The sequence below is a fragment of the Mastigoproctus giganteus genome, chromosome 5, assembly GCF_048544385.1.
Source record: "Mastigoproctus giganteus isolate SK-2022 chromosome 5, ASM4854438v1, whole genome shotgun sequence".
NCBI classification, from domain to species: domain Eukaryota; kingdom Metazoa; phylum Arthropoda; class Arachnida; order Uropygi; family Thelyphonidae; genus Mastigoproctus; species Mastigoproctus giganteus.
The window spans coordinates 17,781,556-17,794,571 of NC_143579.1; the positions used below are offsets into that span (position 1 = coordinate 17,781,556).

Below are 13,016 nucleotides of genomic sequence, written 5' to 3' on the forward strand. Positions count from 1 at the left end.
ATGATCACTTCCTGCTACTGGTTCCTCTACTGTCAGCCCTGTTATGTCATCTGATTCATGTGTGACGATGAGGTCTAGGATATTCTTTTCTCTAGTACTTTCCCTGACATGTTGATACAAATAACAGTCATCTAGTTGATTTAAAAATTTTGTTCCCCATGTCGAGTTTCCTTCCCATTTACTCCAATCAATTAGAGGCAAATTGAAATCACCCATAATAAGACATTGACGCTTACTTGCCCATTCCATTTGCATGTAGAGGCTTTTGTCATAGTCTTCACAATCACCTGGTCTATAGATTACTCCTACTCGCATTGTACCTTTGTTTCCAACTATCTCACACCATACAGACTCTATACTAGCATGTGAAATGTCTGAATCCGGGAAAGCTATCGTCGCACTCAGGCTGCTTCTGATAAGAAGCATTACCCCACCACCCCTTCTATCCACTCTATCCTTCCTAAATACATTATACAAGCCGTACTGAAACTCATCATCCCCAATTTCCGGGTGGCACCACGTCTCTGTAAGCCCTATTATGTCCGCGTTACTTGTTTTAACCAGCAGTTAGAAGATGCCTCTTCAAAAATGGACTTGTAGCCTGTCTTCCTAAGAAGAAGCCCTCCTCACACAAAAAATGAAAAAGGCCTGATTAATTTGGTGTAAGGAGCATGTCAAATGGACCCCCGAGTAGTGGTAGTCAGTTATTTTCTCGGATGAGAATAAATTCAACCTGCATGACTCTGATGGGAGACAAACGATTCGCCGTAGATGTGGTGAAGAATAACATCCAGACTGTATGGTGTCTGCAGTGAAATTCCCTACCAGCCAAATGATATGGGAGTGCATTTCGTAGCACAGAGTAGATCACCTGCAGTTTATAAAAGGTTCCGTAAATGCCAGTGGATACTTGGCTATATTGGAAGGCAAATTGCTGCCAACCATTAGAGACCATTTCAACCTGCCAAGTAATTGCATCTTTCAGGACAACTCTGCTCCTTGTCATCAGGCAAAAAGCATAAGTGTGTACTTCTGTAGTTATTGTAGCTTCATTTCTGCATTAGAGGTTCGACAGTAATGTGTTTACATGTTACAGGCGAAAAAATGGTTGGAAGAACAGTCCATTGCAACTCTTAGCTTGCCAGGAAACAGCCCGGACCTGAATCTTATAGAGAACTGTTTGCATCGTGTGGAATCTGCAGTTGCCAGAAAGAAACCAAAGACGCTTCATGAACTTCAGGAAGTCATAATTTGTGTTTGGAATCATGAACTATCAGTTGATTATCTTCAGAAATTGATCTTGTCAATGCCTCGACAGTGAACTGCTGTCATCAGGGCCAGAGCAACTAAATATTAGTTTGCACCTGGTGAACTTTTCATTTTGTTTTCCATTTAAAGTGATAAACTGAATAAAATTGAGGGCTTCATCCATAATTGTCATGTTTACCAAAACTGTTGTATACAGGTTGCAAATGCTCATTTGAATATTTTGAGAGCACCTGTCAAATATTACTTAGCTTTTCCTTAACTATTAATAAATATCTTTTGTGTATACAGTAAACCCCCGCTATTCGCGGGGGTTATGTTCCTGAGAGATGTCGCAAATACTGAAAACGCGAATACTGAGTTATGGCTCCCATAGTAATAAAAGGGTTCCGTTCCAAAGTATGAAATATATAAGAAAAACTAGTCTGAAATTTTGTCTATGTATGTATTATATGTACCTTCATAATATGACTATGTACATAGTGAAATGCAAGCATATGGCATCGAAATGAAAATAAGAAACAATTTAATATTAAATGTAATATTTATTAGAAATTTCAAACAAATCTTTCAAACCAGTGCCTTTGCTAGCAAAAAAACACTTATCCCGCCAGTGCTATCACCAGTTTCGCTAGTGTTGATAAAGGAGTTTTGCCTTTTCACGAATGATGAGTGAACTTAACGGAATTTTATTTTGAGTTCGGTCTTCTATCCACAGATTTAAAGCATTTTTCCATTTTTTCTAATTTTAACATCACGAGTTACAGAGCAAATTTTTGAAGCAATTAGCGTGTTTTCATGGACACTATGGCGGATTTTTTCTTCCGATTTTTTGATTGATCGTACCGTTGACTCATTGATTATATAATGTTTTGCCACTGAGAAGACACTTTCACCATTATAAATTTTGTTTAATAACTCAATTTTATTCGCTAATGTCATCCCCCTTCTTTGATATTTTCACATTTCTCGTTATTCGTAGCCATATTTTTGTACGGGTTAGAAAGAATTGTCCACAATAAAGTCACTTTCGTCCGTTAACACACTTGGAAAAGTCTGTTTTACACTGCAAAACAGTAGATTTATCACTTTTGTAAGCATATCAATTTATAAATTGATATGCTTACATTTATCAATTTATAAATTGATATGATCAATTTATAAATTGATAAATTTATTCAATTTATAAGCATATAAATTAAAAGCAAACGACAAAAACTTCCATTACAAGTGCATAACACATACTGAACAAGGATTAGCGAAAAACATCCACGCTTGCGATTTTGTCACCCCTCTCCCCCACCCACTGAGTGCTGTTTTGACCGGGAAAGATAATTTTAGCCACTCCCATGTTTTTTTTATGGCGGATAATAGTCACGGCGCTTTAAAATTCACATTTTTTTAGGTTTCATTTTATACTAAATCAGCGATTGCGAATACGCGAAACAGCGAATACAGATACCGCGAATAGCGAGGGTTTACTGTATTTATATTTGTGATGCTAGTCATTAATATAACATACCATTGTGAAAAAGGGTTAGAAATGTGAAATTTCTAGGTGATTCACTTTCTTTGAACACCAGTGTATATATCAGGGCATGATTTTATTTTATTTTTGGTTTTACTTTTGTGGGCTATTTTTATTAAGTTCTGACAGTCTGTCTAGCAGTTGGTGTGCTTGCAAACACACCAACTGCTGGACAGACTATCAAGACTTAATGCCTGAAATGCCTCCCACCCAAATGAAAATCGCCCACCAACGCAAAACCAAAAATTAAATAAAATCATGCCCCAATACTAATTAACATGTGTATAGTGTATAATTGATTATTTCTACAATAGCATTAATGTCACATAACTACGACCACATTACAACTGAAAGATTACAAAGTATAAAACTTAAAATTAGCGATTAAGTATATATATATTATTGTTATTTTTTATTGTAGTATTAGGTTTATTTAAATGAGTACAAATATGAAAATATATTAATTTACTAAATAATAATCAACATTTGTAAATTTAAGAATCCTGTTTTTATCATTTAAAATCTTAATATCATCAGCTTTATATTCAACAAAATGTTGCAGAACATGACTTCAACTAAGTTAGCATATGTTGTTTGTTAGTTGGCCACCATAGTGTGAATCTACTTCAGTGAACAGTACCTGGAATTACCTTTTGTTTATAGTTTATAGTGTACAGAGAAGGGCAACAAGATTGGTGAGGGGAATGAAGGGATCCTCTTTCCTAGAAAGGCTTAAGTTCTGCAAATTGCAATGGCTGGAGACTTGGTATCTGCAAGGTGATCTGATTGAGGTGTATAAGGCCTTGAATGGGTTGAGCATGCTGCATTCTGATGGAATTCTTCCACTTGCTCAGATTACAAACCCGAGGAGGCCTAAATTCAAATTGAGGAAAGACAGTTGCAGAATGGATGTGTGGAAATTTGCCTTTAGCCAGCGGGTGGTTAATTGCTGGAACAAACTTCCTTCTGATGTTGTGGAAGTTGATAGCTTAAATAAATTCAAGGAGGAACTGGAAAAACTTTTAGAGGCAATGGATGTGTGAAATTTTTTTTTTTTTTTTTTATCTTGGGCTGATGCTACTTAAGTCATCCGCTTACTTTCTTGCATCACATACCTCCATTACTACTACCACCAATCAGAGAACATCTAATATATTTTTGGAAGATGACAGATACAAAACCAGCTCCTCGCCCCACCATAGAGGACACACAATCAGTTGTAATGGATACTGTGTTTGAGGTGTCTAATTATGCAGTCTTAACTATCTAAGGGGATGCACAAAAAAGCAATGATAATGGCATGCAATTTCTTGCCTTTATTTCACCAATAAGCTTTTGAGGTAAAAGGGAAAGGAGTAATTTAACATGGGCAAGTTTAAAATTTTATTTTTAATTCTGGGGACATTTGGCTATAATTCACGTTTCAAAACCGGGGTCCACATGGACTCCCAGGGGTCCATAGAAGCTTTGAGGGGGTCCACAAGAAAAAAATTGTATTTCAGGGGTCCATAATATGGGCTAAGGGGTTCATGATAAAATATTATAAATAAAATAATTTGTTAAATAAAAATAATAATAAAATAAACTAAAGTCATAGAAAAGTCCAGAAATTCGCAGTTAGAAGATACTCGTATTTTCTGGAACCTTCTTTAGTTGACGCAAAAAAAAATTTCTTTCCATAGAAAATTTTCAAAGAAGAAAACATTATTTAAGCACTGACTAATCTAGAAAGAGTCAGTCAGTCAGAGGCAGTCATTTCATTCCATAGTGAGTAATCGCCATCGTCGTGGTTTCACCATTGGTGGTGAAATCCATTGTTTGTGTTATTGAACGTTATTGTTCTAGTGAACTATATTTCCATTAGTACCTACAAGCATTTCCAACATTAAATGAGGTTAATAATACTATTATTGTTTTCAGATTACCCATGACTCATGCAAAGAAGAAAACAAGACAATATTCGGCCGAATATCTGTCGTATGGTTTTATTGAATCACCAGAGAATATCACAAAACTAATGTGTCTTATATGTATGACTGTGCTGTCTAATGATAGCATGAAGCCAAATAAGCTTCGTCACCATTTGGAGATAAGGCACAGCGAAAAGAAAAATAAATCAGTGGAGTATTTCCAAAAACTACAAGACAATTTTCAAGGAAGAAACAAATTGGATCAGATTTTTAGTAAACAAGATAAAGCTAATAAACTGCTAATAAACCGCTAATAAAGATACCGGTTTATTAGCATCATATGAAATCAGCAAAATAATAGCAAAATCTGGAAAGCCACATAGCATTGGTGAAACTGTCATCTTGCCTTCGATATCAGTTGTAATTTCAACAATGTTAAACAAAAATGCACGTGAAATTACCGATAACCTTCCTTTGAGCAATAATACAATATCCAGACGCATTGATGAAATGTCGGAAGATGTAGAAAATCAACTTATTGCTCAATTACGAGTGAAACAGTTTGCAATGCAACTCGATGAATCAACTTTGATGGGCAATGAAGCACTTTTATTGGCATATGTAAGATGTATGGATGATAATCAACTCAGAGAGGAAATGTTTTTTGCAAGATTCCTCAAAACAGATACTAAAGGTGAAACAATATTTAAGGGAGTCCAGTCTTATTTTAGAGAAAAAAATATTCCACTCAAAAATTTAATGACTTGTGCTACTGATGGCGCTCCTTCCATGGTCGGTAGGTACAGAGGGTTTATCACTCATTTAAAAAATGCATTGCCAAAAGTATTTTGCATACATTGCGTGATTCACTGCCAACATCTAGTGGCAAAGACATTGAGTGGACATCTTCATGAAGCCTTAACTCTTGTAATAAAAGCTGTCAACCTCATTAAGGCTAATGCTCTTCAAGATCGTATCTTTCGCAAATTTTGAGATGAAAATGAAGAAGGATTTGACCGTCTTGTACTGCATACAGAGGTGCGATGGTTGTCTAAAGGCAATTGTCTTCGTTGCTTCGTCGTCCTTTGGGACAGTATTGTATCATTTATAAACAAAAAGGAGATTGGAAAACAGTTGGTTGCCATGAAAACAGACATATTTTAGCTCTCAGATGTGTTTGAAAACTGCATTCTCTTAATAAGCTGCAGCAAGGACATAATTGTGATTTAATATCTAGCAAAGAAGCCATTAATGCATTCCTAGGAAAACTCAAATTGTACAATCTTAATATATCACGCCGTGCGTTTGACCAGTTTCCAAACCTTGCTTCAGTTAGCATTGATTTAAAAGATGATGATTGTGTTGTGTATGTTGATCATTAAAAAAAAAATTATGAAGACATGCAAGTTCGGCTCAAGGACCTACTAGAACTGAACATCCCAGATTGGGTGCTGATTCCATTTGAGATAAATGTTGCTGATGTTGAAATTGATTTACAAGAGGAACTTGTTGAATTGCGGTCTGATGAGACAGTCCGAAGTCTATTCAAAAAAAGGAAAGCATGATGTATGGAAGAATAGTGACATTGCATGTAAATATCCTCTCTTATAGGAGAAAACTAAAATGTATGTCATTGTTTTCCCATCATCTTATCTTGTGGAATCTGGCTTTAGTCGTGTAACACAGTTGTTAACAAAAAATCGTAATAGACTTGCTATAGTAAAAAGAGGTGATCTGCATCTGATTCACAAAATTGGAGCCAGATATTAAAATGCTAATATCAAAACATCAGCCACAAGGATCTCATTAGTAGGGCCTATTTAATGGGATCCTATTTAATAGCCTTAGGAATAAATTTATATATGTTGTTTGAAATAGTATTTTTTTAAAATTTTTTTTTTACTAATTCTGTCATTACAAGTAAAAATGTTTCAGTTTTATCAATTAAAATTTTCAAAATTTGTAATTTACATTTTTTATATTATATTGGAATTGTTTAATTATTAGCTTTTACTAACTACAAATAAATATTTCATTTAGGAATGTTACATATGTGTATATGGGGTCCACATACGTAAAGTTAGGACTCAGGGGGTCCACAAGCAAAAAAAAGGTTGGGAACCCTTGGGCTATATGGAAGTAAAATCATTCACAGTTTGTCATATGTTTGCTAATTAGAGACCACACTGCAAAAAAATCAGTAGCCTTGAAATAGCTGCCTTGGCAGTGTTTCAGATTTTTAAATGTATAGTGAATTCATCTGTTCAGGTAATGCTGCACAAGTTAAAAAGATATAAAAATATTAGCAACTTAAGCAGAACCGTGTAGAACTGTATTTGTCTTTAAGTTGAATTTAAGGGCAAGTCTTACCATCAAGTGCTTGGCATTGATCTTAAATGAGAGTGGAATGATTCCCATGATTGAAAATTGAATATGGCAAAGTCTGCAAATTCATTTGATTTGAACTTCTGCATTAAAAATATCTTCCAGAAATCCTGTAATAAGATCAAAATTCATCATTAAAAACAACAATTTTATCAAAAAAAAAAAAAGTCCCAACTACTGTAGCCAAAAATTGAGCAGAAAAGTGGGCAAAAAAAATAAAGGAAACCAAAACTCTATGGAAAGTTACCTTAGCAGTGGTCGGCAATTCATGCTTATGTGATTCTGATATACATATTCAAATTTAAAGTTTTACTTTTTTTTTTTTTTTTTCGTATATCTTGGACGAGCCCTTCTAGTTTTCAAAAAGTTACTTTCTACAAAGGTTTCTACTTAATCCTGACGTAGCCGAGTGATCAAGAGTGCAAGTGCAGTAACATACCCTCTTCAAATGGACCAGGGTTCAAGCCTGTGACTGCTAAATACAATTAATATTTGTATTGATTGTAAACTCCACTGACCTGGTGGTCATGCCGGAGTATAAACAAGAATATTTTTTTTTTTTTTTTTTTTTTAAATACACTTAACACACCAGCTAATAGGTTAAATTCATTTACAACTGCCTCAAGTATATTTTGATCCCTCTAGTATTTCATAATTAAATATTGTAATGCATAGTAATTGATTTTTCTTATTTATTTGTTTGATTTGTAAAATGTATGTATATTACTGGATGTCATAAATATTTCATTTTTAAAAATACAGCAAAAGCTTTATCTGCCATTTTATCCTTTTGAATGCCAAAGTAATTAATATATGTATTTGAACAGATACCTTGCTTGGCAAGATACTTTGAACTTTTGATAACACTTACATTGTAAATGTAGTTTTAAGTGCCACTGCAAGAAAGGCTATATTTTGTTCTTTGGATTTAAGACTTGTATTTTTATAAAATTTAATATATATATATTTTTTCCTGTGGGAATACTAGTGATCATGGATAATCTTAAGATGTTAACTTAAGAATTCTTTTGTGGATTATCACTGTTATTAAGTTTCCTGGCTGAAGTTTCAGTCAAGAGCAAATATAATTATAACATTTATTAGTTGATTGTTTAATTAATGATCAGATAGCCATTCACATAATTATGTGAATTGCTACTATGCATTTCTTAATATCTTTTAACCAGAATTACTTTCTTTTTTAGATATGATTTTATTCTCAAAAATGGATTGCCTGACTGGAGACAGCCAGTGTACTATTACAGGCACGTTCGAAAGATGGGAATATGGGAGAGCATCCTTTTTATTTTTGTTCTGGTTACATTAGGCCAATATCTTGTGGCATGGTCAATATATTTGGAAAGAAAATATGAGCTGGTAAATTTTTATATAATAAGATGTTTATAGCATAAATCTCTTTATTAATGTCAAAGTTTTCAAATATAAAATATATGGAACAGTATATGATACAGCCAAGGGAGATACCTTTGTGTTCAGTGCAGAGTGTGTGAAGAAATTAGGCAACAACTCAGCGTTCTGATGGGTGTTTATGAGAGCTTAAAAAGTAGGGTCGATGTTCTTGGTGTCTATTATTAGGGAAATGGGGAAATATATTGTACAAAAAGGATAGGTGGATACCAAGGTATGTCTATCAGGGAACAAAAGTTAATGACATTGTAAAGCAAATATCACCAATTAAGGGCACAAAAGATGATATTGTTGTACAGCACTAATGACATCAAGAATAGGAGGTTTGCAGACTTACTTACTTAACAAGTACAGGGCAATGTTGAAAAAAAAAGTTGAGTTGTGGTTAAATTTGGAAGTGTCTGCAATCTGCCCAGACACGATAGGAGTGGGAGTAAATGATGAGAGCCTAGCCAATCAATTCAATCTAGAGAGATTGTGCAAGGCTCATGGGGTAGAACTTTTCCCAGCATGGTCTGCAATTGTTAACAGGAAAGCTGCTTCTACAGGGATGGGATACACTTAAATAGAAAGGGTGCAAGAATATTTGCTGAAGCTATTGAGACTGTGTTAACTTGGTCAGAAAATTGCTAGCTTGGGGGGAGAACAAGGTCCTGGGGATTATGTGCGGATTAAAAGGTCTGTTGTAAGTCATCATAGAACAAGCAAATATATAGGCTGTGTTAGGATAACTAACAGTAAGACCAGATGCATGTATACTTGTGGTGCCTCTGTAGCCAGGTGGGCAGGCGCAGCAGTGCTATGCACTGCTGCTCCTGCAGTGTGTAGACCGAGTTTAACCCTCGAACCCCGGTCTAATTGATTAGACCAGGGTTCAAGCCCGTGACCACCAAATACAGAAGATGCAGAAAGGTCAGGGAATGACCACTGCATATCCCCGGAACAATATGGCCTTAGTTGCTAATGCTCCTAAAAACCAAATAATAATAATAATAATAATAATAATAATGTATACTTGTATAAACACTAATATTAGGAGCGTAGTAATAAATTTTATGAATTTGAAGGTTGTAAAGTCATCAAATACGGACATTGTTGAGATATCAGATATGGTGTTACTCAGATAGAAGGGATGTGAAATTCGAATATTTGAAATGACAGATGGGATAGGGGAGAGAGAAGTTATGTTCTTAGATAAGAAGCACATAAAATCTAAGGCAGTGCATCCAGTTGCCATGGGTTACCAGTGCAATATTGAGTTATTTTGGTGTGACATAAGCACTGGGAAAAATGAGAGTAGGAAAGTGCTATTGATTTAATGGCTGTGAGGAGTATACTAAACAGAGAAATAGAGTGGGCCAGTAGATCAGAATGTCTTATAATGAGAGATTTTAAATTTCCAGATATTGACTGCAACTTGTTGGTTAATCACTCACACACTCATCATCATCATCAGCCATTTTCAATTCACTGCAGGATGAAGGCCTCTCCAGCAACTTTCCAGTTCCTTCTGTTTTGAGCACTGGCCATCCATTTACTACTCAAAAACTCATGAATTTCATCTATCCATCTCCGCCTTTGTCTTCCAGGTTTTCTTCTAGCTCCTCTTGGGTACCATTCTGTTATTTTCTTAGTCCATCTGTCATCATGTCTTCGAGCTATGTGTCCTGCCCAAGACCATTTTAGTTCTTTAGTTTTGATAAGAATGTCCTTTACTTGAGTTTGCTGCCTAATCCATGTGTTTCTCTTCTTATCTAACAGTCTGATTCCCAATATAATTCGTTCCATTCTTCGCTGTGTAGTTCTTAGCTTCTGTTCCATTCTTTTGGTGAGTGCCCAAGTTTCACTTCCATAAGTCATGGTGGGGAGTATACATTGATTCATTATTTTACGTTTCAGACAAACTGGGATATTGCTCTTCAGTATGTGACTATATTTCCTGAATGCTATCCATCCAAAATTTATTCTTCTCTTGACTTCCAGCCATTTATCATTATTACAGCTAATAACTTGTCCCAGATAAGTATATGACTCCACCTTTTCAATTACTGCTCCTTCAATCATTATATCCCTTTCTGTGGCATACTTGTTCATCATTACTTTTGTTTTAGCCATATTCATCTTTAGTCCAAAATCCTTACTAACTCTGCATAACTGATTAAGATTTTCCTCTAATTCTTTGGGATCGTGGCTTATGACCACAATATCGTAAATGGTTAAGGTATTCTCCATTCACATTGACTCCTTTCTGCGACCAGTCTAATCTTCTGAAAGCTTCAAGGGCAGCAGTAAACAGCTTTGGAGATATTGTGTCTCCTTGTCGAACTCCTTTCTCAATTTTAAATTTGCTACTGTTTTTGTCTAGTCTAATAAAGGAGGTAGCGTTCTCATATATTTCCTTCAAAATCATAATATATGGGGTATCTATGCCTTGTCTTTCCAGTGCCCGAAACATTGCCTTATGCTGTATGGAGTCAAATGCCTTTTCATAATCCACAAATGCCAGGCATAATGGTGTTTTATATTCATTTGCTTTCTCCATTAGCTGTGATATTACGTGAAGGTGATCCATAGTTGAGAATCCTGTCCTAAAGCCAGCTTGCTCTTTCGGTTGATTCTCATCAAGTATTCTTTCTAATCTGTTAGTAATGACCCTTGTGAACAACTTGTAGATATGGGATAACAAGCTAATTGGTCTATAATTTCCAATTTCTGATTTATCTCCTTTCTTATGCAGCAAAACTATGATTGCATTATTCCACTGCTTAGGCATCACACCTTTTCTAATGCACTTTGTGAAGAGCCTTGCCAGTTTTTGTGTTATGTCTCTTCCTCCCAATTTTAACAACTCTACAGTAACTTCATCTTCCCCCGGGGCTTTCCGATTCTTCATTTTCTTCAATGCATGTTCTACCTCATCAGGAAGAATATCGGGTATGTCGTATGTGTTGCTACTTTGCAATCCATCTTCCCCACTGCTGGTATCATTCCCTTGTTCCTTGTATAATTCTCTATAGTAGTCTTCTGCTATTTGAATTATGCCTTCTCTGCTGTTTATAAGTACACCATCGCTATTCTTCAGTTTCAGTATCATTTGTCTTTCTGTATTACTGCTCATGGCTGCTGATTTAAATCCTTTGTTTTCCCTTAATGCTTGTTCTACTTTTCTTGTGTTAAATCTTCTTATGTCCTCTCTGAGTCTCTTTCTAATGGCTTTGCATAACTCAGTATACTCAATTTTCTCCCTGTCAGTGTTTTTCTTGCTCTTCATTTGTCGTCTTTGGTTCATCATGACAAGTGTTTCTTGACTAATTTTTTCTTCTTTGGATTTCTGTTTCCCTATAGGTTTCTTGGGCTTTATCACTTTCAGAAAGTTGTAATATTCCTCATCGATATCTTGGTCCTGAGCAGTCTGCAGAAGCTCAAACTTGTTCTTAAGTTCCAGTACATACTGCTTTTTCTCCTCCTCTGTTATTTCAAAGACCTTTGTATTATTTACTCGAGTCAGTTTTTTCCTTTCCTTTCCTACATCTATATCAAGTGTACATCTTACCATTCTGTAATCACTTCCAACATTTACCTTATTCAGGACTGTAACATCATTCACAATATATCTTCTGTTAGTGAGGATGAAGTCGATTTCATTAGTTGTTAATCCATTTGGACTCTTCCATGTCCACTTTCTGTTCACCCTTTTCTTGAAAAAAGTGTTCATTACTGACAGTCCCTGAGATTCTGCAAATTCCACAAGTCTTTCACCTCTTTTATTTCTTTCACCAATTCCAAAATTTCCTATAGTTCCTCTTTCTGCGCTGTTTTGCCTTTTTCCAACCTTAGCATTGAAGTCCCCCATAATAATAGTGTAGTGGGTTTTCTGCTCATCTAGAAGACTCTCAATTTCAGTGTACATTTCTTCAACCTCTTCATCATCATGGCTCGATGTTGGTGCATAAATCATTATAATCTTTAGCTTGTACCTCTTAGAAATCTTGAGTATTAATCTTGACACCCTTGGTGATGTACTTTTGAATTCCAAAATGTTGTTTTTAAAATCTTTATGGACCAGAAACCCAACTCCACCTTCACTCCTTTCACTGTTTCCATTGGTGTACTGCAGATTTCCACTTGATAAACTTATAAGTGATTCATTTCTTCTTCTTGTTTCAGCCAAACCGATGATATTCCAATTCACATTTTCTAATTCCTTTTCCAGCTCTAATATCCTGTCTTCACCGATGAGTGATCGTACGTTATAACAGGCCAAGTTCAATTTCCGTGCATGGCAGCCTGGTCGTACCCAGAGATTCTTAGCACCCTCTGCTTCCACTCTGATCCTCTCGCTGCCGTAAGAGGGAGAGTGAAAGCTGCTGGGGACTGAGGGCCATTTGTATTGTTGTGCTCTCATTGCTGGAGGGTTTGGTCTTTTCCTCTTCATGCTGACCAGGCATCTTGAAGAGAACCACTCTACATGTTCGTTGCCACCTACACTCACACACTAG

General features: G+C 35.6%; 1 protein-coding gene across 1 annotated transcript in view; it reads left to right on the plus strand.

Annotated features, from left to right (window-relative positions):
- LOC150085211 (dnaJ homolog subfamily C member 1) overlaps positions 1-13,016 on the plus strand; it is a 92,641-nt gene that overhangs the window by 37,131 nt on the left and 42,494 nt on the right. The window contains exon 4 of the mRNA XM_090373100.1: positions 8,295-8,466. Coding sequence (XP_090229226.1) covers positions 8,295-8,466 — 172 coding nt within the window. The remainder of the gene's footprint in view (positions 1-8,294; positions 8,467-13,016) is intronic.